This window comes from Stegostoma tigrinum, chromosome 33 (assembly GCF_030684315.1).
Source record: "Stegostoma tigrinum isolate sSteTig4 chromosome 33, sSteTig4.hap1, whole genome shotgun sequence".
NCBI lineage: Eukaryota > Metazoa > Chordata > Chondrichthyes > Orectolobiformes > Stegostomatidae > Stegostoma > Stegostoma tigrinum.
In genome coordinates, this window is record NC_081386.1 from 828816 (window position 1) to 854495 (window position 25680).

Consider the following 25680-nt stretch of genomic DNA (forward strand, 5'->3'; position numbering starts at 1 on the left):
GTGTCTTCTGTTCTTCTAATAGTGTCATCAGTGTTTCTTTGGCCAGGTTGATGTTGATGGATGTGAACAGAGCTGTTACGTCAAAGGAGACCATTATTTCATCCTCTAAGGACAACATCATCAAGCTAGTGGACCTATGCCTCACCACCCACTTCACTTTCAATAACAAAACCTACAGACAAACCAACGGAACACCCATGGGATCTCCGATATCAGGGTTCTTAGCAGAGGCAGTAATGCAGAGACTCGAACAAACAGCTCTGCCAATCATCCAACCCAAACTTTGGGTCCGCTATGTGGATGACACCTTTGTCATCACTAAACAAAACAAATTAGAGGAAACCTTCAAGACCATCAATAATACCCTTTACTGGCATAACACTCACAAAAGAGGAGGAAAACAACAATAAACTGCCATTCCTAGATGTCACAGTAGAGCGAACAGTCAATGGGGAACTTCAAACCAGCGTCTACAGGAAAACAACACATACGGACCAAATACTGAACTACAGGAGCAACCATCCCAACACCCACAAACGAAGCTGCATTAGAACATTATTCCAATGAGCCACCACACACTGCAGCACAGAGGAACTATGCAGAGCAGAGGAAAATCACCTATACAGCGTATTCAAAAAGAATGGGTACCCTATGAACACAGTCCGCCGATTTCTCAGCAACAAACCCAAACAAACAGACAAAACGGGCTCAGAAACCATAACCACTCTCCCCTACATCAAAGACATTTCTGAAATGACTGCCAGACTACTCGGACCCCCTTGGCATCAGGGTAGCCCACAAACACACCAACACACTAAAACAACAGCTAATGAACTTAAAAGACCCTAAACAGACAACAAATAAAACGAACGTCATCTACAAAATACCTTGCAAGAACTGTGACAAACACTACATTGGACAAACTGGCAGGAAGCTAGCCACCAGGATACATGAACATCAACTAGCCACAAAACGACATGACCCACTATCACTCGTATCCTTACATACAGATAAGGAAGGACACCACTTTGATTGGGACAAAACATCCATCCTAGGACAAGCCAAGCAGAGACATGCACGAGAATTCCTAGAAGCATGGCATTCCAACCGGAACTCCATCAACAAACACATTGACTTGGAGCCAATCTACCATCCCCTGAGAAAAAGAACAGGAAATGACATCACCAACCCAAGGAAACCTAACCAGATAAATAGAAAGCGGGACATAACACCAGCGCTTCGTCGGAGGCTCACTGATGATGTTACCTAGAATGGTGACGAAATGTCTGCAAACTAACCTTCCAGCTCAGCGAGCAAACTCACATCCATAAAGTCCTCCAGTAAGTCAATTAGCTTGTCTGGGGCTCCATTATTCATCGGAGCTGTAGTGGATGGTAGTGGTGGGAGAGTATAAATTTGGTCAGGGGTCCAGTCCATTTGGATGTAATTTTCCTAACCAATTGGAACAACTTTTTCTGATGAAGGGTCTAGGCCCGAAACGTCACCTTTTCTGCTCCTAAGATGCTGCTTGGCCTGCTGTGTTCATCCACCTCTACACTTTCTTATCTCGGATTCTCCAGCATCTGCAGTTCCTATTATCTCTGGAACAACTTGACAGACAGCCCAGACATGACCGAACTTTCCAACAACTCCCCAGAGAAAAAAATCAAAGGACCCTATGCCCTTACAATTCAGAGCCCAGACAGCGAATCCACAACATAGAAATGAGACAGTGCTGCAAGACTAGTGTGGACAAGGGAAAAACAAACCATCAGGTAGAATTCTTTGGCGTTAACGGCATCACCACTAGGGGAATGACAGCCTGCCAACATGGGAACCTGGAAGACGCAATATATTTGGGCCCAAAGAGACAGAGGATTTAGAACAAACTGATGAGTTTCTGTTGGGTGCCTACTCAATGAATGTATTGAGTCATTAACCCAGAGGATGAAACCATTCCTGGTGACCATCCCAGGCAAGGTACAACTGTTTCTGATGGTCAGCACTCATGTGCAATTCGCACTTCTCTATAGGTCCTGTGGGACCAACTCACATTCTTGTAAATTCTGGAACAAAAACAAAGAGGTTGGAAAAGCTCAGCAGGTCTGGCAGCATCTGTGGAGAAGAAAACAGAGTTAACTATTTCGGGTCTGGTGACCCTTCCTCAGAACTCTTGTAAATTCTTGTAAATTCTATTTGGATTAACCACAATTATTTGTTTACAGCTAAACCAAATATGGGTGTTCATTTAAAAAGAGGGTAGAATTAGAGTGTGCGCATTACACGTTATAAACTACTCTTATATTAAATGAAGATAACTACAGAAACAATATTCATTATCCCGCAGGACAACCATGACCACATGAAACATCATCATCATCTGGAAGCAACACACAAATCCCACTGTCAAATTCACCCAGTGGAAAACAGAACTATCACCAAGACTGAGCATAAGGACCTGAGTCAATTCATGGTCTCCATGAGCCTATTTAAAAGGCACACTACTGCAACACTATTTTTCTGTGTTCTTACATTGAAATTACCTAAGTCTACAGGCTAACTGTTACTATGCAGTGGATTAGATCAAGTCTGTAAATTAATTACATCAAATTTATAACTGAATTAGTCAGGCATTTTAATTGCATCAAATCGCTATACATTATGTATCTACTAATCGTTTTAAAGGATTCTATTCTATGGTTTTGTGAGATATCGTATTGTGGCCTTCTTTACCTTTGTCATAAAGGTCCCTTTTACTGACATGCACAAGTGCTCCATATTTACTACTACTACTGTATCCTAGTTCATTCATAACCTTCACTTAATCACCCATTCACAAATGTTCTATATTAACTACTAATACTACGTTCTGGTTCATTCATAACTTTACCACCTACACACCAGCACACTATGTTTCCTATTACCGTATTCCATCCATTCATTCAAACAACTGCAGTCTTGACATTTCACTACCACCAAATAATGCTTCCGTGAAATTGAATGAATGAATGAATGAATGACAGAACCAGCAATAGTAGTGAAATCCGAAGACCCAACTGCGGACTCAGTTTACTATTCTCTCTCTACTTCATTAAGTAGGCACATAATTCCCACCTTAGTTAAGTCATATAGGCCTAATATTTTTCTTTCTTTAGCGTTCTCTAATGTAGAGATAAATGGACTAACATATCTTAATCCTTAGGATTATACATTCATGGGTACGAATCCTGTTTAATCACTTCTGATATATATATGTATGATCCCGTATTTTGTAATAAAAACCTCTAAGCGACAGAGAGTGTTTATTTCAGGGGATGAAGATTGGTGACAAAACCAAGGAAATAGCCTTGAGGTGAGGCTAACAAGAGGTCAGGTCCTGTCACATATGAAGTTTGGGTAGGTGAGGCAGACCTGAACAAACATTGGATCAAACGAAAGCTGTTACCTTGCAGGCAAAACATGCCTGGCCCTTCACAGCAGCCAGAACGGCTGTTTGAAACCATGGTTTCTCCCCTTCCTTCTACAGTCAAAGAAACCTCAGAGTCTGAGATGAAAACAGCTTTGATACTGTTACCACCTGAAGAAGTGGAGAAAACGGTCCTGAGACGCTCTGGGCACAAGGCTTGGGCTACAGCCCAGTACATGCCACCCTTGTCCAAGTCAGAGTCAGAGGAAGCAGACCTGAGGCTAAAATGTCCCAGGAGAAGCTACAACAAGCCTACATCCCCAGACTTTAGGCAGGGCAGGGGACATGGCTAGTGAAGTGAATAGAACAAAGGCCAGGTGGATCTCCTTGGCTATGAGATCCTTGATTGGGACTGTTAACCTAGGCCAGTCAGGGGCCTCTAGTTGACAGATATAAACAGGAAATTCAGAGAGTCTCCTCATTCCAGGGACTGGCTCTGAGCTGGCTAGTCAGGGGGCATGTACTGTGCACATGTCAATAAAGGGTGACTTATTGACAGGATATCAGCTTCTGTGTAGTTATTTCAAAGACAGAGATAAGGAGGAATTTCTTCTCTCACAGGGTCGTCAATCTATGAATTCTTTACCACATAAGAATCTTGTCGAGGTGGGATCATTAAGAGTATTCAAGAATGAAATACAGAAGTTTTTAAATGAGCAATGAATTTAAGGGTTATAGGGAAAAGGCAGGAAAGTGAAGTTGAAGATCAACCATGATCTTACTGAAAGGGAGAGCTTATTCGACAGTCTCAAAGGCCTACTTCTGCTCCTACATTCTATGGTCTTATTATGGCCTTTTAGTACACATATCTGTTCTTGTGTGTTGATCATGGAAAGAGTGAATGTTTAAGGAGTTGGGTGCCAATTACAGAAAATAGAGGGAATTCCAAAATCATTAGGGCCTTAACAGCTGAAGGCATAGCCACAAATGTGGTACAGAAGGAAGTGGAAGATTGCAGCTGTTAGATGTGGTAAATTTATGCAGGGAATTGTTCAATGAGTAATATTGTGCCAGGTAGCCTTGAAATTTTAACCATCCAGTTTAAGTAGGGAATGTTACTATTTGTGCCATGCAGTGTCAAGTAGAGATATGCATGAATATACTCAACATTCACTGAAAGGCATTGTTATTTCCTACCTGCCCATTGTTGCTCAATGGCTTTTATATGTGCTTCTGTAAACTTCCAGAAATGGGCAAGTTTCTTCCACTCATTTGGTTTTAGGTATTTTGTTGCTAGTCTCCATATCACCGAACGAATGTGCTGGGTTTCTGGTCTGCGGTCTTGTCTGAAGGTCACATGCATTTCAACAAAGGACTCTGAATCAATGTTTGGATGATCCTGAAAATGAAAGTTTTATTTCATTTTGTGTTTCTGTCCAATTCAATGAAGATTGAGATTGAGATTTCCATGCACAAATTTGTTGATGAAATTCTATTTCTGTCCAGATAAGACCATACAATATGGTCACAGAAGTATACCATTTGATCCATAAAGTCTGCTCCACCATTCAATTTGACCATAACTGATCAGATAATCCTCAATTCCACTTTCACATAACCCTTTGATTTCCTTAATTATTAAACATCTTACCTTTTGGGTCCTGTTCCTTAATCTACTTCTTAACTCACTAAATTCTGTTTGCAAGACCTCACCATTTTTTTCTGTCTAAGTTATTGGTACCAATATATACCAAGATCTCTGACTGTTTGTCCCACCTTCAGAATGTCCTGTGGCCGAAAACTGACATCCTTGACTCTGGCACCAAGGAAGCAACGTACCATCCTGGCATCTCCTTTGCAATTGCAGAAAAGCCTGACTGTTTCCCGTAAAAACTTTAGTCCTGCCTTTCTTCTTCCTTTCCACTTGTGCAGCAGCCCTACCCACAGTGTCATGAAGTTGGCTTCCAGTGCTTTCCCCTGAACAATTCCCAACAGTATCCAAAACTGTGTTTCTATTAGAAAGGGAGAAGGCTACAAAGAAGGGGAGAGACTCCTGCCCCAACTGCCTTCCTCTACTCTTGTCTGGTGGTCACCCATGTCCTTTCTGCCTGTTCAGTCTTTACCTATGTGGTGACCACCTCACTGAACAAACTATCCATGACATTCTCCACAGTGAATACTCCCACTGCTCCAGCTCCAGAATGCGGTTCTCCAGTAGATACAGCTGGACAACACTTTCTACACACATGGCCACCAGGGGCAACTCACACTTCTATAATGTGCCACATAGCACAAAAGCAGCATATCACTAGTGTTAGATTGGCTGCCATGGCTTCCTTAAAGCCAATTAGTTATTCCTTTGTATAACAAACAATTATGCTTATGTAATACTTCTATTAATTTACTTCACTTATGCCAACTATACTTGTCTTGCCCTACTTTGCTTAATTATATTGCTTTATTATACTTGCCCTAATTTTCACTTATTCTGTTTCTCAATTAATCCCTTCTTCCAAAAAAAACTTCTTAAAATTACAAATTACGTGTTGAGCTTCAAGAATAATCAACACCTCTACCCCTTTCCAAGGCATTCTCAATATAATTTTAAAAATAGTTGCCCTGCAATTTGACTTTTTTTTAAAACTTTATGAGCTTACGTATTCCTCTCCACCGTTAATTTGTTTAAAGTCCTTGCCTAAAGATCATAAAGTTAATGTGTGAAACAGATGAAGTAAAATGCAATTTTGTTTATTAAGTTTAGGAAGCCAATACCTAAAAAGTAAAGCTATTTCTGTACAATAACACTTAAATAATATTGAGAAAATGACAAGGAGAGAAGCATAAAAAAGGAGTAGGAATAGGTCACACAATGATCACAGACCATTTAACTATTCAATTAAATCATGGCTGATATAATAACCCAATGTCTTGGGCATGATTATTCTTTCACTAGAGATGGTAAGAAGAAGAAATAATTGGGCAAGTTGGCACTGATATGAAACACACTCCCTCCTCACCACATAGTTACTTTCTGGGTGAAGAGGTCATTGGAAGAATGATGTGAAAGCATTGGAGACAGTGCAGAAATGATTCACAAGAATAGCTCCAGGAATAGGAAACTTCAGTTAAGAGGACAAATTTGACGAAGGTGGGACTGTTGTTTGGGAAAGAAGGCAGAAAGGAGATCTGAGTGGGCTGGACAAAGTAGAAAGGGAGAAGCTGTGCCCACTCAAAAGAAACAAGAATGAAAGAGCAAAGATTTAAAGTGATGTGCAAGCAAAGCAAGGGTGAGAGATAAAACAACAGTGCACAGCAAGTTGTTAGGGTTTGGAATACGCTATCTGGAAATGTGGTGCAGGCAGATTCAATTGAGACATTCAAGAGGGCACTGGATGATTATTTGGATAAAAATGGTGCGCGTTAACATAGGGAAAAGGCACGAGATTAGCACTAAACTAAGTAGTAGAACCACTGCAGACATGATGGGCCAAACAGCCTCCCTTGGCACCATAACACTTCTGTGATTCTACTGACAACCTTCTCAACCAGCCACCATCTAAGAATCTTAGGAGATCAATTAATGCCACATAAGGGCCAAAACAGAAATGACGATATAGTTCCAAGTCAGAATGGTGTGTCTTGGAGGGGTCATTATAGTTGGTGGTTCTGCTGTCTTGTCCTTGCAGACAAGACAGGTTGTAAATTTAGAAGATGCTTGAAATTGTCATTTGAAAATGTGTTCCAAGCAAAGTGAAGAAAGATTTTCTGAGTCCACTTCTTAAAGCTCTGGCTGTAGTTTTTAAGTCTGGACCCTTGGAATTATACATTCCGACTAGTAGCAACAGTTGTTCTCTAGTTTATCTGACCCCTTAATATTTTTTAAAAACAAATATGACTTTGTCAGAGTGAGAAATGCAGGTCCCTTTAAGACTCAACCAGAGCAGCCCCTGAGTTGATTGAGAGAAAATGATGCTTATTGGAGTTTGTAGTTAAGAGCTGGCCCTACTGGAGCAAATGTTTGTGTGGGAAATACTGGCACTATCAGAAACAAAGACGATTATCTAGTGATTATCACACTTGAACAAGAGCTTGAAATGGAGTAATTAATCAATATTACATTTAATTGTTTTGCTAGTATTCTAGAAGTTTGTGTTGCTTTTGTACAGTTATTGTACGTACCAGGAATATGGCAAACATTAGTGCTTAAACATGTAAGGGGAAATGCTGCACTTTTGGAATAAAGCTAACTTTATTCCATTATTGGAATTATGCATGTAAATTCAGGTAGTTTGATCCTTCCCAGTTTTGATTTAGCCCGCTCTTCATCTTCCAACCTCTCCCTTGCCTTTGATAGTTTGCATTGCCCTTCGTGGGCTTTGCACGTAAATTAATCAACTGGAAAATAAAAATGATTTACTGCTAGTGGTTAATAATGGAAGAATAAAACCACATGTTTTTTGGTGACAGGGAACAAAAAAAAAAATTCAGTTGTGTATAAGTGTACTCTGAACAAAAAAAAAGAGCTGGGGTCCTGGGCTTTTCTGGTGCACTGGTGGTGCCCCTAACTTTGCGCCAAAAGTCCTGGGTTCATTTCTCACTTCCTTGGATAATGCATTCTTCAATTCCATTTTGATTTAGCCCTTCTCTCTCTCCCAACCTCTCCGTCTCCCTTGATGGTCTGCACCACCCTTAATTACATTACAGTAGTGTTTACATCCCTGCTTCCTTCTCTAACCAAAAAAAAGAGGCAAGATTCAGATGAGAGGACACAGAACATCGCGAGAGTAAGGTTGTCAGCGAGAGTTCCAGCAGGTAAAGCAGTACAAGCCAAAACTGTTGTTGGTGAGTAGCAGGTAAGTTTTGAGAAATTGTTAGAGCAGGCAGTACCAGCAGCTTCAATTTAGTATGAAAAGTATTTGACAACATAACAATTAATTAAGTTAAAGGGGTGAGACATGGCACGAAAGCTCTAATTCATAGTCTGCTCCTCTTGCTCAATATGAGAAGCCAGGCACATTTCCAATTCCCGGGACCTGCATGCGTGCAAGAAGTGTCTCCAGCTGCAGACCCTGGAAGCCCGAGTTTTAGAGTTGGGGAAACTGTGGAGCATTTGTGAGGCAGACTGTATTGTGGATAGCACGTATGGAGAAGTGGTAATACCTCAGACTCAGACTCAGACTCCACAGGTAGGAAGGGAATGGGTGACCATCAGACAGTGCAGGAGGGCTAAGCAGGCAGTGCAGAAATCTCCCATGGCTATTCCCCTGCAAAACAAATGTACCATTTTGGACACTGTTGAGGAGAATGGCCTCTCTGGGAACATGTTGGTTCTACTGCTGGGGGAGGGAGAAATAAGCATATAAATGCTATAGTTATAGGGGATTCAATTGTAAGGAGAATAGATAGGCATTTGTATGGCTGCAATCCAGGATGGTGTGTTGCCTCCCTGGTGCTAGGTCCTGGATGTCTCGGAGCAGTTGCAGGTCATTCTGGAGAACAGAATAGCCAGTGGTCATGGCACACATTGGTACTAACAATACAAGTTTAAAAAAAGGGATACAGTCCTAAAAGCAGAATATAAAGAACTAGAAAGGAAGTTAAAATGTAGGACCTCAAAGGTAGCTATCTCAGGGTTACTACGAGTGCCACGAGCCAGTCAGAGTAGAAACAGCAGTATATATAGAGGCAATGGCCCAGTGGTATTACCACTGGACTGTTAATCCAAAAACCCAGGTAATGTTCTGGAGACCTGGGCTCAAACTCTGCCATAGCAGATAGCAGAATTTGAATTCAATAAACATCCAGAATTCAGAGTCTAATGATGAACAGAAATCAGTTGCTGATTGTTGGAAAATCCCATCTGGTTCACTAATGTCCTTTATGGAAGGAAATTACCATCCTTACCTGGTCTGGCCTAAGTGTGACTCTAGATCCAAAACAAGGTCGTTGACTCATAACTATCCTCTGGGCAATTAGAGATGGGCAATAAATGCTGCCTGGCCAGCGACACCCTCATGCTGTTAATCAATAAAGAATACGTGGCTGAAAAGATGATGAGAGGGGCAGGGTTTCCGATTCGTGGGACACTGGGACCGATTCTGGGGGAGGTGGGACCTGCTAAAACTGGATGGGTTACACCTGGACAGGACCAGGACTGATGTCTTTGATATGGTGTACTTGATAGAGTGGTTACATAGAACATAGAAAAGTACAGCACAGTACAGGCCCTTTGGCCCACGATGTTGTGCCGTGGAATAATCCTAATCCAAAAATAAAATAACCTAACCTACATTCCCCTCAATTCACTGCTGTCCATGAGCAAGTCCAGCAGTCGCTTAAATGTCACTAATGACTCCGCTTCCACGGCTACCACTGGCATTCCATGTGCTCACAACTCTCTGGGTGAAGAACCTCCCTCTGACGTCTCCTCTATACCTTCCTCCTAACACCTTAAAACTATGACCCCTCATGGCAGTCAATCCTGGTTGAGGTGGATTTAAACTAGTGCGGCATGGGAATCAGGAGTAGGGCAGTAGATGCAGGAATTGAGCGGGAGATAGAAACCAAGGCAAACATGACGAAGAACAAGAACAGACAGAAAAACACTGCTGAAAAGAGCATGGGAGGTAGTCAGAAATGCATGTGTTTCAATGTTAGGACAATAGGCAAGGTAGATAAACTTAGAGCTTTGGTTAGTACTTGGAACTATGACATTACCACGGTTACGGAGACTTGGCTGAAAGAGGGACATATCTGGCAGCTGAATGTCCCACAGTTTAGATGTTTCAGATGTGACAGAAGGGGATGTAAAAGGGGTGGGGGAGTTGTATTACTGATGCCTCTTTTAGTAGCACGATAAATGAGCCACCAATATGAATACGGCATAGCTTCAGGCAGCACAGTGGCTCAGTGGTTAGCACTGCTGCCTCACAGCACCAGGGACCCGGGTTCGATTCCATCCTTGGGAACTGTCTATGTGGAGTTTGCACATTCTCCTCGTATCTGGGTGGGTTTTCTCTGGATGCTCCGGTTTCCTCCCACAGTCCAAAGATGTGCAGGTTAAGTGTATTGGCCATGCTAAAATTGCCCATGGTGTTCAGGGAGGTGTAAATTCAGTGGGTTACAGGAGAATGGGTCTGGGTGGGATTCTCTGAGGGTTAGTGTGGACTTATTGGGCTGAAGGGCCTGTTTCCACACTGTAGGGATTCTATGATTCTAAGGGTAACACTGTGCCTGTGGCGGGGTTTCCTCTCTACACTGATGGACTTAACAGATATGGGAATATTTTAGAAACAATAATTAAAGTATCATTAAGAGTAGATTAGTTATGGGCAAGGTCTGGGACAAGATAAATGATAAATATAATTCCAATAGAAAGATCAGAGACAAAGCACTGAATTTTGCCACTGAGACAAATGGAGGCTGAGTCAGCTGGATTCTCAGGCCTTCATGTTGTATTACATTCACACTCAAGTACTTCATATTTAACCAGTAAATCTGTGGATAATATAAATATTGTTGAGATGGGAAGTAATGAGGATGACAACCAAAGATTACAGGAGGATATTGATGAGCTGATCAGATGGGATCATCACTGACAAATAGGATTCTATCCAGATAAACGTGAGGTGATGCACTTGGTTAGGCCAAAACTAGAGTATTGAGTGGAATTCCTGAACCACATTATGGGGGGGGGGGGAACATGACTGGATTGAAGAGGAGATTTACCAGGATGTTGCCTGGGCTGAAGAGTTTTAGTTACGAAGAGAGATTGAAAATACTAGAGATGTTTTCCTTGGAGCAGAGGACACTGGGATGCATTAAAATTAAGCACATATCTTTATAATGAGAAATATACAAATAATAACAAAGGGTAACAAAATTGATTGAACTAGAAAGTTTGAAAATTAACTTGCAATGAATATCAAAACCATCAAACACTTTTATAGTTGCATTATGAATAAAGGGTAACCAGGAGGGATGTAAACCCCTTTGAAACTGAGAAGCATGATACTGGCAATTAAAATAAGAATATCGTGGATATCTGAATTACATTGTGTCAGTACTTAGTGTGGAGAAAGAGGTCAGCATGCCTTAAATCCCAACAGAACTGTAATGGAATCAATGCATTGTCTGGGCAAACAGGAATAACTATTCTCCTTTGCGGAATGACCATTAACAAGGGGGCCTACATTTAAAGGTAAGGACAGAAGCTTTAGCCGGTATGTGAAGAGAGATCTTTTTTCCATCCAGAGGTTGGTGGGAATTTGGCATTCACTGCCCATAAGGGTGGTTGAGGCAGAAATCCTTATAACGTTTAAGAAGCATTTAGATGTGCACTTGCACTGCTAAAGGTATACAAGGCTATGGGCCAAGTACTGGAAAATGGGATTAAAACAGGTACATGGTTGAGTCTGCATTAGTCAAAAACAATGAGCCAAAAGACCTTTTTCTGTGCTGTAGACCTCTATGACTATGACTAAGACATTTCTTCCTCGGTAATGTTAATCTATCCAGAGGGGCTTCGAGCCAGCAAGTGCTGTTGGCCCTATTATTCCATCCCCCCACTAATCATTCTGGGAATTTATTCAGCATCCTCAATTAGACAACGAACACAAAGGCTGCCAATTAGAAAACTGCATCACACTGCTGACAAATTCCTTGCAGGTAAATGGGATTTTGAGCCCTCATATCTGCCAATGAAGTGTTTTTAAAGAACAAAAACAAAGTTGCTGAAAAAGCTCAGCAGGCCCGGCAGCATCTGTGGAGGAGAAAACACAGTTAACGTTTCAGGTCCGGTGACCCTTCCTCAGGACAGTGTGTTTTCAGAGTGTGTGGGGAAACCTCAGCCTACAATCTCTGATAGACATAAAAGACAAACTCTAATACAAAAGGAAATTATGTCTAATGTTGAACATTATCCTTGTGATAGATGACTCACCTTCTCCCATTTATAAAATCTGTCTGCTTTGATAATCATATCAACCAAATTGATATGGTTCCCACGCGCTGCTATCTCTAAGGATGTTTTTCCTTGCTAAAACAAAAGTGGAAAAATCAAATTAATTTCATCCTTAATATGTTTGACTAGTGAAAAATAATCAACAATTCTAACAAACAATTCTTAATCAATTCAAACCATACATTGAAAATTGTTCCTCAGACTTGTGTTATACCTCATGTCAAATCAGCTAAAAGTAATCAATCAAGTATCTTGATGGAGTGGTGAGATGGTACATGACAATTGCATTTGCAATTCTAGGTCAACAAAACCCCTTAAACAAAGACTCAAAATGTTAATTTATTCTTGCAGAGATTTCTTGAAGACTTTTTGTAAGGCTGATTTGAAGCTAACATTCCTCATAGTAAATGAGCATGTTTGGAACTGTCATTTATTTTTATTTAGTCCCAGTTCACTCTTTATAAAAGTCACTGGCTGGCTGGCTGGCATCATTGCTGTAGCACAAATTTTGTATAAGATTAGACTCTTACGAGCGACTTTTTCCAATTGCCTTCTACATGTTTATACGAATTATGCCTATAGGCACAAGTAATATATCCTGCGCACTACTTTAGTTTCTTTGAAATGCACTACTTTAGTTTCTTTAAAAAAAATCAGCATGGCTCCTTTAGGTGAGGTGGAAGTTTTCAACATGGCCATTACCCATCCTTAATAAATAACACTAGCAATTTTTGATAATCGATGTTAGGCTATTTATAATTGTCATGATTTTCTCAATTAAATAATTAAATCACATGATTAAATAATGAAGTGACTGGCACAATATTTAGAGTTGTAAAACCAAAAGAATTTTGGAAAATTATACTTTTGGTCTTTTTTTAATCTTTTGTCATTCATGGGATGAGGGCATTGCTGACTAGGCAGCCTTTATTGTCAATTCCTACTTGCCCAGAGGGCAGTTCAGAGTAAACCACATTGCTGTGGGTCTGGAGTCACATGTAGGCCAGACCAGGTAAGGATGGCAGCTTCCTTCCCTAAAGGACATTAGTGGGTTTTCCTGACAATCAACATTGAATTCATGGTCATCATTAGATTCATAATTCCAGATATTTTTTACTGAATTCAAAGTCCACCATCTGCCGTGGCAGGATTCACACCTGGGTCCCCAGAACATTATCTGGGACTCTGGATTAACAGTCCAGCGATAATACTACTGGTTAATGATGTCCCCCCACACATCCCCCCCAGTCCTGATCTGTTGTATTCTCATCATTTTTCTTGGTGTAGAAATAATTTAGCATTGATTCCATTACAGTTCTGTTGGGATTTAGGGCATGCTAACCTCTTTCTCCACACTAAATATTGACACAATGTAATTCAAATATTCACCATATTCTTATTTTAGTTGCCAATATCATGGTTCTTAGTTTTAAAGGGGTTCACATCCCTCCTGATCATCCTTTATTCATTCTGCAACTGTAAAGCTATTTGATTGTTTTGATATTCATCGTTAAGTTAATTTTCACACTTTCTTGTTTAATCAATTTAGTCACCCTTTGTTATTATTTCTTTATTTCTCATTATGAGGATACGTGCTTACTTTTTTTGCATTTTTGAATGTTTCTTCTGATTATTTCTATTCACTTTTTCCAGTCTGCAAAACACCCTCAGCCAATACTCTATTTTCTGCGACCATAAGACCATTAAAAATAAGAATAGGAACAAGCCATTTGGCCCTTCGAGCCTGCTACACTATTCAATAGGATCTAACATTCCTCAAATCCACTTTCCTGCCCTTTCCCCCAACCCCTTGAAACTCCTACTGAAATAAAAATCTATCTCAACCTTAAATATACACAAAGATGCTGCCCTCAGGGCTCAATGTGGCGAGGAGTTCTAAAGACTCTCAATTCTCTGAGAAAAGAAATTCTTCCTTATCTCAGTCTTAAATTGCATGCCCCCTTTATTCTGAGATTATAGCCTCTAGTCCTAAATACGACCATGAGGAAAATCATGCTGTCAGTGTTTACCCTGTCAAGCCCTTTAAGAATCATGTATGTTTCAAAGAGGCCACTTTTCATTCTTCTAAACTCCAGTGAGTAGAGTCTAACCTGTTCAGCTTTTGTTCATAAGACCTCTCTACCAGGGATCATCCTAGTGAACTTTCTCTGAACTGCCTCTAATAAAAAGTACCTTTCCTTAAATAAAGGAGCAAAATGTCTCACAGTCATCCAGATGTGGTCTCACCAACATCTTGTACAGTTGCAGTAAGCCCTCCTTGTTCTTACTTTAACCGTCCAGAAATAAGGGCTAACATTCCATTTGCCTTCCTGATTATCTGCTGCAGCTGTGTTTTACCCGTCTTTTATGCATAAGCACCTCCAAATCTCTACATGCTACAGATTACTGCAGTTTTTTTTCAATTTAAATAATATTCTACTCTTTTGTTCTCCATTCCAAAATGAAGGACTTTGCAATTTCCCACATTACACACCATGTGTCAACTTTTTGCTCACTTACTTAACCTATCAATATCTCTCTGAAAGCTATCAGAGATAATGGGAACTGCAGATGCTGGAGAATTCCAAGATAATAAAATGTGAGGCTGGATGAACACAGCAGGCCAAGCAGCATCTCAGGAGCACAAAAGCTGACGTTTCGGGCCTAGACCCTTCATCAGAGAGGTCTGATGAAGGGTCTAGGCCCGAAACGTCAGCTTTTGTGCTCCTGAGATGCTGCTTGGCCTGCTGTGTTCATCCAGCCTCACATTTTATTATCTCTCTGAAAGCTGTTTGTTTACCTCTCACAACCTGACTTTCCACCTACTTTTCTGTTATCTGCAAAATCTGTCTACAGTACATTCGCTTCCTTCCTCCAAGCCATTAATATGTATTGTAAACAGTTATGGCTCCAGCACTCATACCTGTGGAACTCCACCAGTCACAGATTGACAAAGAACACTTTATCCCCACTTGTTGTTTCCTACCCATCGGCTACTTCTCTACCCATGCCAAAGAGTTAAGTATTCATATTTCTATTGTTCCTTGATGATGTTAGAAAAAATTGTGTATGATACACAAGTGAATTCTTCAAGCGAGAACAGGTCAAAAGCAGCAAAATTAGAGGGCAAGTGAAACATAGAAAAGAGGAGCAAGAGTGGACCATTTGGGCCATCAAGACCATTCTGCCATTCAACATGATTGTGGTTGATCCTCTACCTCAACACAATATTCCCACTCTTTCCTCATACCCTTTGACACCTATCGCCTCTGAAAATCTCTTTCTTCAGTATATACCTTCTGACAAAGAGTATGACATAGAATGGTAATTAATGTGAAAGGAAATCTGAAACTTTTCTGTCAGCATGTAAATAGTAAGTGGGTAGCAAGAAATGGATCCTACAAAAAACAAAGATAGTGATAACATTAACTTAAAGGAGCCATCTCAAACTTGTAATAAACAGATCAATAAATGTGATGCATGAAATAGGAGAGTCAGCATTTACACGCATTTAAAAAATGGTTTAAGGATATAAACAGTGAGTCACGCAAAATTGTCCTTAAGACTGGAGGACTGTAGATGGTGGGATTTCCTGAGGTTCACTGCTAGGGCCCATTGCTTTTTTGATATATATAAATTGGATTTTGAAATGGAGTAAAATTTTAACATTTACTGTATGTTACCAAGCTTGGGGGTATTGCTGACAGTTAGAATGGCACCATTATCTATAATAGGACCTAGATAAGCTACCAGAATGAGTGACAAGTGCAATGGGAAGGGAAGGTGGTGGTAATGTTTTAATGCTAAAATTCTGGGATATTGGATTTGAGTCCTACCATAGCATATCAGCAAAAATCACCTGGTTCAATGCTGACCATGAAACCGTTGTCAACTGTCATAAAAACCCATCTAGTTCATCCATGTCTGTTAGGGAAGGAAATCTGCTCTCTTTGCATGGTCTGGCTCCAAGTGACTCCAGACCCACAGCTCTTAACTGGCCTAGCAAGCAGCTCTGATCAAGGGCAATGTGGGATAGACAACAACATCCACATCCCAAACAAAAATTTTTTTAAAATTATTACAACCGTGAAGTGTTCCATTTTAGCATGAGGGACGTGAAAACAAAACAACACGTACGTAATAGCACAATTCTAAATAATGTGCAGGGAAACAGAGACCTGGTTCAAAAGCATAGATTCTAGAAGTTGCCAGAATTTTGACAGATTAAATAGGGAAACAAATGGGACATTGGGGTTCAATAACTTAAGTATATAATGCAAAAGCAGGGAGGTAATGCTGAAAATTAATGAAGCTATGGCTAGGTAACAATTTAGCCATTACATTCAGTTCTGGTCACCAACTTTAGGCTATCAGAAGCCACACCTGATTGGATCCAGAACTGGCCAAGTGGCATGAAGCAGAGGATGCTGGTTGAGGGATGTTCTTCTGACTTGAAGTCTGCGTCCATTGGACCCCTACAGGGATCTGTGTTGGAACACTTGCTGTTCATGATTTATACAGATCCTTTACATTTAAATGCAAGAAGTTGATCAATAATAGTTGTCAGACAATACTAAAAAATTGGCGTTATGGTAAATACTGAGGAGGACACCGTAGACAATAAACAATGTAGATGGGCTGATCAGAAGGGTCGATCAGTTGCAAATGGAATCCACCTGGATAAGTGTGAGGTGATGGCCTCAGGCAGGACAAACAAGTCAAAGACAAAATGAAACACAGAACTGTAGAAAGCACTGAGGATCAGAGACATCTTATTGTACATAAACACCGGTCCTTTTAAGGTATCAGGGCAGTGGATAAAGTGGTTAAGAAGGCATATGGTACACTTGCCATTATTAGTCGAGGCATGGAGTTTAATAACAGGGAGTTTATGCTGGAACTGTATTTAATGTTTGTTTGGCCACAGTTAAAGTGTTGTGTGCAGTTCTTGAATCCAGATTCAAGGAGGGATATGATAGCATCGGAGAGGGTGCAAAGGAGATTTACCATGATGTTGTCTGGGCAGCAGTGTTTGAGTTATGAACATAGATTGGATGGACTTGAGATTACTTTCCTTAGAACAGAGGAAAATGACAGAGGATATGGTTAAGATGTATAAAATTATGAGGGGTATAGTTGAGTTGGACAGGCATAAATTGTTCTCCTTGATGTACGGATCAATGACTGAAAGCATAGATTTAAGGTAAGGCATAGCTGGTGTGGGGGAGATGTGAGCAATAACCTTTTCACCCATAGGTGGTAGGAGTCTGAAACTTACTGCCTTTAAAGATGGTAAAGGCAATAACCTTCATAACATTTATGAAGTATTTGGATGTGCACTTGCGATGTCAAGACATACAAGGTTATGGGCCAAGAGTTGAAAAATAGGATTAGAATAGTTAGTTGTGATTGTTTTTGACTGGTGCTGACATGGTGAACTGAAGGGCCTTTCTCTGGGCTGTAGATCTCTTTGAATCCCATTAATGTTGTCATATACAGTTGCATCTGCAACAAGTATATTGGTAAGGTCTATTAGGCTTTTCCTTGTTAGTTCCCTCACCATGCGTAACAGGCCCAGTCTAGCAACTCATGCAGTAGTAGCATGCCTGACTGAGGTTCCCCTTGCCAACCTAAGTGCTTCTTTCTAGCGTTGTTCAACAAGGAGAAATACTGATTCATCAGCAGGGTGTGGAGACGAGGTGGTAAGGTGATAATCTGCAGATGATTTCCTTCCCAATGTCTCGTGTAATATGTAATGCCTTAAGACTTCGCTATGAGGACTCTATGTCAATAAGCCCTGTGACAACTCCTTCAGAACTATATCCCAATGAGATGCCAACTCTGCTTGAGTCTGCCCAATGAGACAAAACAGAGAAAGTATAGGCTGCACGGTGGCTCAGTGGTTAGCACTGCAGCCTCACAGCGTCAGGGACCCAGGTTCGATTCCAGCCTCCGGCCACTGTCTGTGTGGAGTTTGCACATTCTCCCCATGTCTGCATGGGTTTCCTCCGGGTGCTCCGGTTTCCTCGCACAGTGCAAAGATATGAGGCTAGATGGATCAGCCATGCTAAATTGCCCATAGTGTTCAGGGGTTTGTGGGTTAGAGGGGGATGGGTCTGGGTGGAACGCTTCAAGGGGTGGTGTGGACTTGTTGGGCCAAAGGGCCTGCTTCCACACTGTAGGGAATCTAATCTTAAAAAAAATGATGATTGTATGTCAAGTGCAATTCAGAGAGTTTGACTATGTCAATCCGTTGGATGTTTAGACGAGTCTAATTTTGGCATAAGCTCCATATGCTAGTAAGGAAGACTTAGAAGAGTCTAGTTTGTGTTTGTCATTTTCCAGTGCCTGAGCTTAACTGGGATGGTCCATTCAGTTTTATTTCTCTTGTAGCAGTTTGGTACAATTAGGTGGCTTACTGTGTCACTTCTAAGGAAATTTAAGACTTAACCACATTGCTGTGTGTCTGGAAAACACTTTAGGTTAAACAAGATAAAAATAAAATCAAATTCCTCCCTACAGAACATTAGTAAAGAAGGTGGATTTTTGCAACAGTAGACAATTGTTGATTGTCAGTTGTCAATCACTAAGAGAACAACGTGGTCTGTCAAGTCAAGCCAAAGTTGCTCTATTGGCCCTATATGTAGCTTTATTGAGTGTGTATCTCCCAGTTACTATTCTGCAACCATGATCAGAACATAGATGTGATTGTATAAAGCATGTTCCCAGGTCAGGGCTGGAAGGCAGGCAGTGAGAAAGCAGAGTCAGTTTCTAGCCAAGATAATAAAATGTGAGGCTGGATGAACACAGCAGGCCAAGCAGCATCTCAGAAGCACAAAAGCTAACGTTTCGGGCTTGGACCCTTCAGGCCCGAAGGGTCCAGGCCCAAAACGTCAGCTTTTGTGCTCCTGACATGCTGCTTGGCCTGCTGTGTTCATCCAGCCTCACATTTTATTATCTTGGAATTCTCCAGCATCTGCAGTTCCCATTATCTCAGTTTCTAGCCAGTTTAGTCACTAAATGGTTTCAGGGCAGCCCTTATTGGCCAGGATGAATTCCCCACCAACTCTTTGAATGAGGAGAGAGAAACACCACAACTGGATAAGTAAAAACCGAAAGGACCGCAGATGTTGTAAATCAGGAACAAAAACAAAGTTACTGGAAAAGCTCAGTAGGTCTGGCAGCATCTGTGAAGGAAAAAAACATGTTTCGGATCTGGTGAACCTTCCTCAGACCTCAGAGATGCTGCTGAATAATTGATGCTGCTGAATAATTGGATAAGTCTTGGCCCATGTCTGAGGAGGTAATGGCTAGTGGTATTATCGCCAGACTGTTAATCCAGAGAGTCAAGTAATTGTCTGGAGACCTGGCTCAAATCCCACCTTAGCAGATAATGGAAGTACGTGAAGGTACAGGTTAATATGATAGCTAAGGCATCTGGAAGTAAAAGTCTAATGATGACTTTGAAACTGGCACCAATTGTCAATTGTTCACTATTATCCTTTAGGGAAGGTAATTGCTTTCCTTACCTGGTTTGGCTATGTGATTCCAGATCCACAGCAATGTGGTTGACCCCTAACTGAACTCTGAGCAATTACTGATGGACAATAAATGCTGCCCTTTGCAGTGACATTCACATCCTATGAATTAATTAAGAATGAATTGTATTGTCTGCACAGTCCTAAGTGCATTCAGAAAATCTACAGTAAACATATTTCTATAAAACCGCAGACATTAAATAAAAATCAAGGATGAACAAAGACTGACAACACTGAAGGAAAATAAAACAAAGTCACCTTATCAACTAGTTTTAAATTTACACCTGCTATAAGGATCATGTCAGCAATCACGTGCCTGCCATTCTCTGCTGCGATGTGAAGTGCTGTTTGCTGTCTCTGTGGGAAAATCATTTGCAATTTGTTAATACAAATCATTACAAACCATCCTTTCAAAATGTTGTGGAAACCACAGCTGCAATACTTGCCCCATGCAGAGTAGTCCTCACAGATAATGCAACCACCACTCTTCTTTAAACCATGGGCAAGGAAGAAGACACTAACTAGAATCATTGAATGGGAATTTCTAGCAAGGTATCAAAAATGGAAATGCTGCATAGGATAATGTCAGGTTAGAGGTTAGCCTAGAAGCCCAGGGCTAATCCTCCAGAGGAAGTTCAAATCTCAGCATAGCAATTGTGGAATTAATTAAATCGGAAACAAAAACTGTTCCTCTCATTAATACTGACCATGAAACTACCAGATTGTTGCAAAAACCCATCCGACTCACAAATGACCTTCCTTACCTGGTCTGCCCTATGTGCGACTTCAGATCCACAGCAATGTGGTTGACTCTGAAATGGCCTAGCAAGAAAAGGCAAGTGAGAATAAAATTGGAACAAGCACCCAACAGCTAACAAGACACCAGAAACAAGAAAAACACAACTAAAACACATCCTCTGTTCAAGAAGAGAAATTGGGATAATCCAGGAACTTGTACACTAGTGACTCTCACATTCGTAGGTGGTAAACTGTTGGACAGAATTCTTAGGAATAAGATTTTCACCCATCTGGAAAAGCATTGTCTAATCAAGGACAGTCAGCATAACTTTGTGCAGGGCATGTCACATCTTTCTAATTTAAGAGTCACAGAGTCCTACCTCATTGACACAGGCCCTTCGGCCTAAACGGGACCATGCTGATAAAATTTCCATCCATGTAAACCCCATTTCCCTGGACTTGAGCCACATCCTTTCAGGTCTTCCTAATCATGCCTTGTGCATTCTCGTCCAAATCGTCAACATAGATAACAAACAGCAACAGGCCCAGCACTTACCCCTGATGCACATCACTAATCACAGGCCCCCAGTCCGACAAGCATCCTTCCACTATTACTCTCTGCTTTTTAACATCAAGCCAATTGTGTATACAATTTGTGCAAATGCTTTTTAAGTACTGTTAATGTACCCCCCTCAACCACTTCCACTAGCAGCTTATTCCATACGCGTATCACCCTCTGTGTAAAAAAGTTGCCCGTCAGGTTCCCCTATATTCTTTCCCATCTTACCTTAAACGAATGCCTTCAACTCGTCGATTCCCCAACTCTGGGGAACAGATTCAACGCTTCACCCTATCCATGCCTCTCATGATCTTATACAATTCTATAAGTTCCCCCCTCAGTCTCCAATGCTCTAAAGAAAAAAAGTCCTAACTTGTCCAAACTCTTAGAACATAGAACATAGCAAAGTACAGCACAGTACAGGCCCTTCAGCCCACGATGTTGTGCCGTGGATTAATCCTAATCCAAAAATAAAATAACCTAAACTACATACCCCTCAATTCATTGCTGTTAATTTGCATGTCCAGCAGTCACTTAAATGTCACTAATGACTCCGCTTCCACGACTACCACTGGCAAAGTATTCCATGCGCTCACAACTCTCTGGGTGAAGAACCTCCCTCTGAGGTCTCCTCTAATACCTTCCTCCTAACACCTTAAAGCTATGACCCCTCGCGGGCAGCCAATCCTGCACTGGGGAAAAGTCTCTGGCTATTGACTCTATCCATGCCTCTCACTACCTTGTACACCTCGATCAGGTCACCTCTCTTACTCCTTCTCTCCAGTGAGAAAAGTCCGAGCTCAGTCAACCTCTCCTCGTAAGACAAGCCCTACAGTCCAAGCAGCATCCTTGGCACCCTCTCCAAAGCCTCCACATCTTTCCTATAATAAAGTGACCAAAACCGGACACAATATTCCAAGTGTGGTCTCACCAGGGTTTTGTAGAGCTACAGCAAAACCTCGTGGCTCTTAAACTCGATCCCCCTGTTAATGAAAACCAAAACACCATATGCTTTCTTAACAACCTTATCCACTTGGGTGGCAACTTTGAGGGAGCTATGCACTTGAACAGCAAGATCCCGCTGTTCCTCCACAGTGCCGAGAATCCTGCCTTTAATCCAATATTCAGCATTTAAGTTCAACCTTCCAAAATGCATCACTTCGCATTTATCCAGGTTGAACTCCATCTGCAATTTTTCAGCCCAACTCTGCATACTGTCACTGTCTCGCTGAAACCTGCAATAGCCCCTCGATACTATCAATGACACCTCCAACCTTTGGGTCATCAGCAAACGTACTAACCCATCCCTCAACGTCCTCATCCAAGTCATTTATAAAAACTACAAGGAGCAGAGGCCCAAGAACACAGCCCTGCGGGACACCACTCAGCACTGACCTCCAGGCAAAATACTTACTATCTACAACCACTCCTGTCAGCCAACCAATTCTGAATCGAGACAGCCAAATCACCCTGTATCCCATACCTCCTGACTTTATGAATAAGCCTGCTGTGGGGAACCTTATCAAATGCCTTGCTGAAGTCCATGTACACCACATCCACTGCTCGACCCTCGTCAACCTGTCTTGTGACCTCCTCAAAGAACTCAATAAGATTTGTAAGGCATGACCTGCCCCTCACAAAGACATGCTGACTCCCTTTAATCATGCTAGGCTTTTCCAAATAGTCATAAATCCTATCCCTCAGAATTAGAACATAGAACAGTACAGCACAGAACAGGCCCTTCAGCCCACGATGTTGTGCCGACAATTGATCCTCATGTATGCACCCTCAAATTTCTGTGACCATGTGCATGTCCAGCAGTCTCTTAAATGACCCCAATGACCTTGCTTCCACAACTGCTGCTGGCAACGCATTCCATGCTCTCACAACTCTCTGTTCTAAAGAACCCGCCTCTGACATCCCCTCTATACTTTCCTCCAACCAGCTTAAAACTATGACCCCTTGTGTTAGCCATTTCTGCCCTGGGAAATAGTCTCTGGCTATCAACTCGATCTATGCCTCTCATTATCTTGTATACCTCAATTAGGTCCCCTCTCCTCCTCCTTTTCTCCAAGAAAAGAGACCGAGCTCAGTCAACCTCTCTTCATAAGATAAGCCCTCCAGTCCAGGCAGCATCCTGGTAAACCTCCTCTGAACCCTCTCCAAAGCATCCACATCTTTCCTATAATAGGGTGACCAGAACTGGACGCAGTATTCCAAGTGCGGTCTAACCAAAGTTTTATAGAGCTGCAACAAGATCTCACGACTCTTAAACTCAAGCTCCCTGTTAATGAAAGCCAAAACACCATATGCTTTCTTAACAACCCTGTCCACTTGGGTGGCCATTTTAAGGGATCTATGTATCTGCACACCAAGATCCCTCTGTTCCTCCACACTGCCAAGAATCCTATCCTTAATCCTGTACTCAGCTTTCAAATTTGACCTTCCAAAATGCATCACCTCACATTTATCCAGGTTGAACTCCATCTGCCACCTCTCAGCCCATCTCTGCATCCTGTCAATGTCCCGCTGCAGCCTACAACAGCCCTCTACACTGTCAACGACATCTCCAACCTTCGTGTCATGTGAAAACTTGCTGACCCATCCTTCAATCCCCTCATCCAAGTCATTAATAAAAATTACAAACAGTAGAGGCCCAAGGACAGAGCCCTGTGGAACACCACTCACCACTGACTTCCAGGCAGAATATTTTCCTTCTACTACCACTCGCAGTCTTCTGTTGGCCAGCCAATTCTTTATCTAGACAGCTAAGTTCCCCTGTATCCCATTCCTCCTGACCTTCTGAATGAGCCTACCATGGGGAACCTTATCAAATGCCTTACTGAAGTCCATATACACCACATCCACAGCTCGACCCTCATCAACCTTTCTAGTCACATCCTCAAAGAACTCGATAAGGTTTGTGAGGCATGACCTGCCCCTCACAAAGCCATGTTGACTGCATTTGATTAAGCCATGCTCTTCCAGATGGTCATAAATCCTATCCCTCAGAATCCTTTCTAACACCTTGCAGATGACAGACGTGAGACTTACTGGTCTGTAATTGCCGGGGATTTCCCTATTTCCTTTCTTGAAGAGAGGAATTACATTTGCCTCTCTCCAGTCTTCGGGTACGACTCCAGTGGAGAGCGAGGATGCAAAGATCCTCGCAAGTGGCCAAGCAATTGCATTTCTCGCTTCCCAAAGCAGCCGAGGACAAATCTGGTCTGGGCCTGGCGACTTGTCAATCTTAATGTTTGACAAAATTTTCAGCACATCAGCTTCCTCTATCTCTATCCATTCTAGCATGCACACCTGCTCTTCAAAGGTTTCATTCACTACAAAGTTCATTTCTTTCGTAAAGACAGAAGCAAAAAACTCACTTAGGGCTTCCCCTACCTCCTCAGACTCCACACACAAGTTCCCTATGCTATCCCTGATCGGCCCTACTCTTTCTTTGACCATTCTCTTATTCCTCACATAAGCGTGAAATGCCTTTGTGTTTTCCCTAATTCGTTCTACCAAGCCTTTCTCGTGCCCCCTCCTGGCTCTCCTCAGACCATTTTTGAGCTCCTTCCTTGCCTGCGTGTAATCCTCTCTAGCTGAACTTGACTCTAGCTTCCTCCACTTTATGTAAGCTACCTTCTTCCTTTTCAGAAGAAACTCCACTGCTCTCGTCATCCAAGGTTCCTTTATCTTACCCCTTCTTGCCTGTCTCAGAGGGACATATTTACTCATCACTCGCAACAACTGTTCCTTAAACAGTCTCCACATGTCTATAGTGCCCTTACCATGGAACAATTGCTCCCAGTCCATGCCTCCTAACTCATGTCTAATCGCGTCATAGTTTCCTCTTCCCCAATTAAATATCCTCCCATTTTGCCTAATCCTCTCCTTCTCCATAGCTATGTAGAATGCGAGGCAGTTATGGTCACTATCACCAAAACGTTCTCCCACCACAAGATCTGATACCTGCCCTGGCTCGTTTCTGAGCACCAAGTCTAGAATGGCCTCTCCCCTCGTCGGCCTGTCAACATACTGCGTTAGGAAACCCTCCTGAACACACCTTACAAAAACAGCTCCATTCAAATCTTCTGCTTGAAGGAAGTTCCAATCAATATTAGGAAAGTTAAAGTCACCCATTACAACAACCCTACTACGTCCACGCTTTTCCAAAATCTGTCGACCTATGCTTTCTTCAATCTCCCTGCTGCTACTGGGGGGCCTGTAGTAAACCCCTAACGAGGTGACTACTCCCTTGCTGTTCCTAATTTCCACCCATACTGACTCAGTAGGCAGATCTTCCTCGACAATGGAAGCTTCTGTAGCTGTGATACCCTCTCTGATTAGTAGTGCTACACCCCCCTCCTCTTTTTCCCCCCTCCCTATTCTTTTTAAATGTTCGCAACCCTGGAACATCCAGCAACCATTCCTGCCCATGAGAAACCCATGTCTCTGTTACGGCCACAACATCATA

General features: G+C 41.8%; 1 protein-coding gene across 2 annotated transcripts in view; it reads right to left on the minus strand.

Annotated features, from left to right (window-relative positions):
- Positions 1-25680, minus strand: part of ankdd1a (ankyrin repeat and death domain containing 1A) — a 189664-nt gene that overhangs the window by 51391 nt on the left and 112593 nt on the right. The window contains exons 12-15 of one of the 2 annotated variants that reach the window (XM_048563010.2): positions 20671-20728; positions 20165-20263; positions 12348-12443; positions 4604-4805 (exon numbers count right to left, since the gene is read on the minus strand). In XM_048563010.2, coding sequence (XP_048418967.1) covers positions 4604-4805; positions 12348-12443; positions 20165-20263; positions 20671-20728 — 455 coding nt within the window. The remainder of the gene's footprint in view (positions 1-4603; positions 4806-12347; positions 12444-20164; positions 20264-20670; positions 20729-25680) is intronic. The other variant, XM_059639229.1, reaches the window with a different exon arrangement.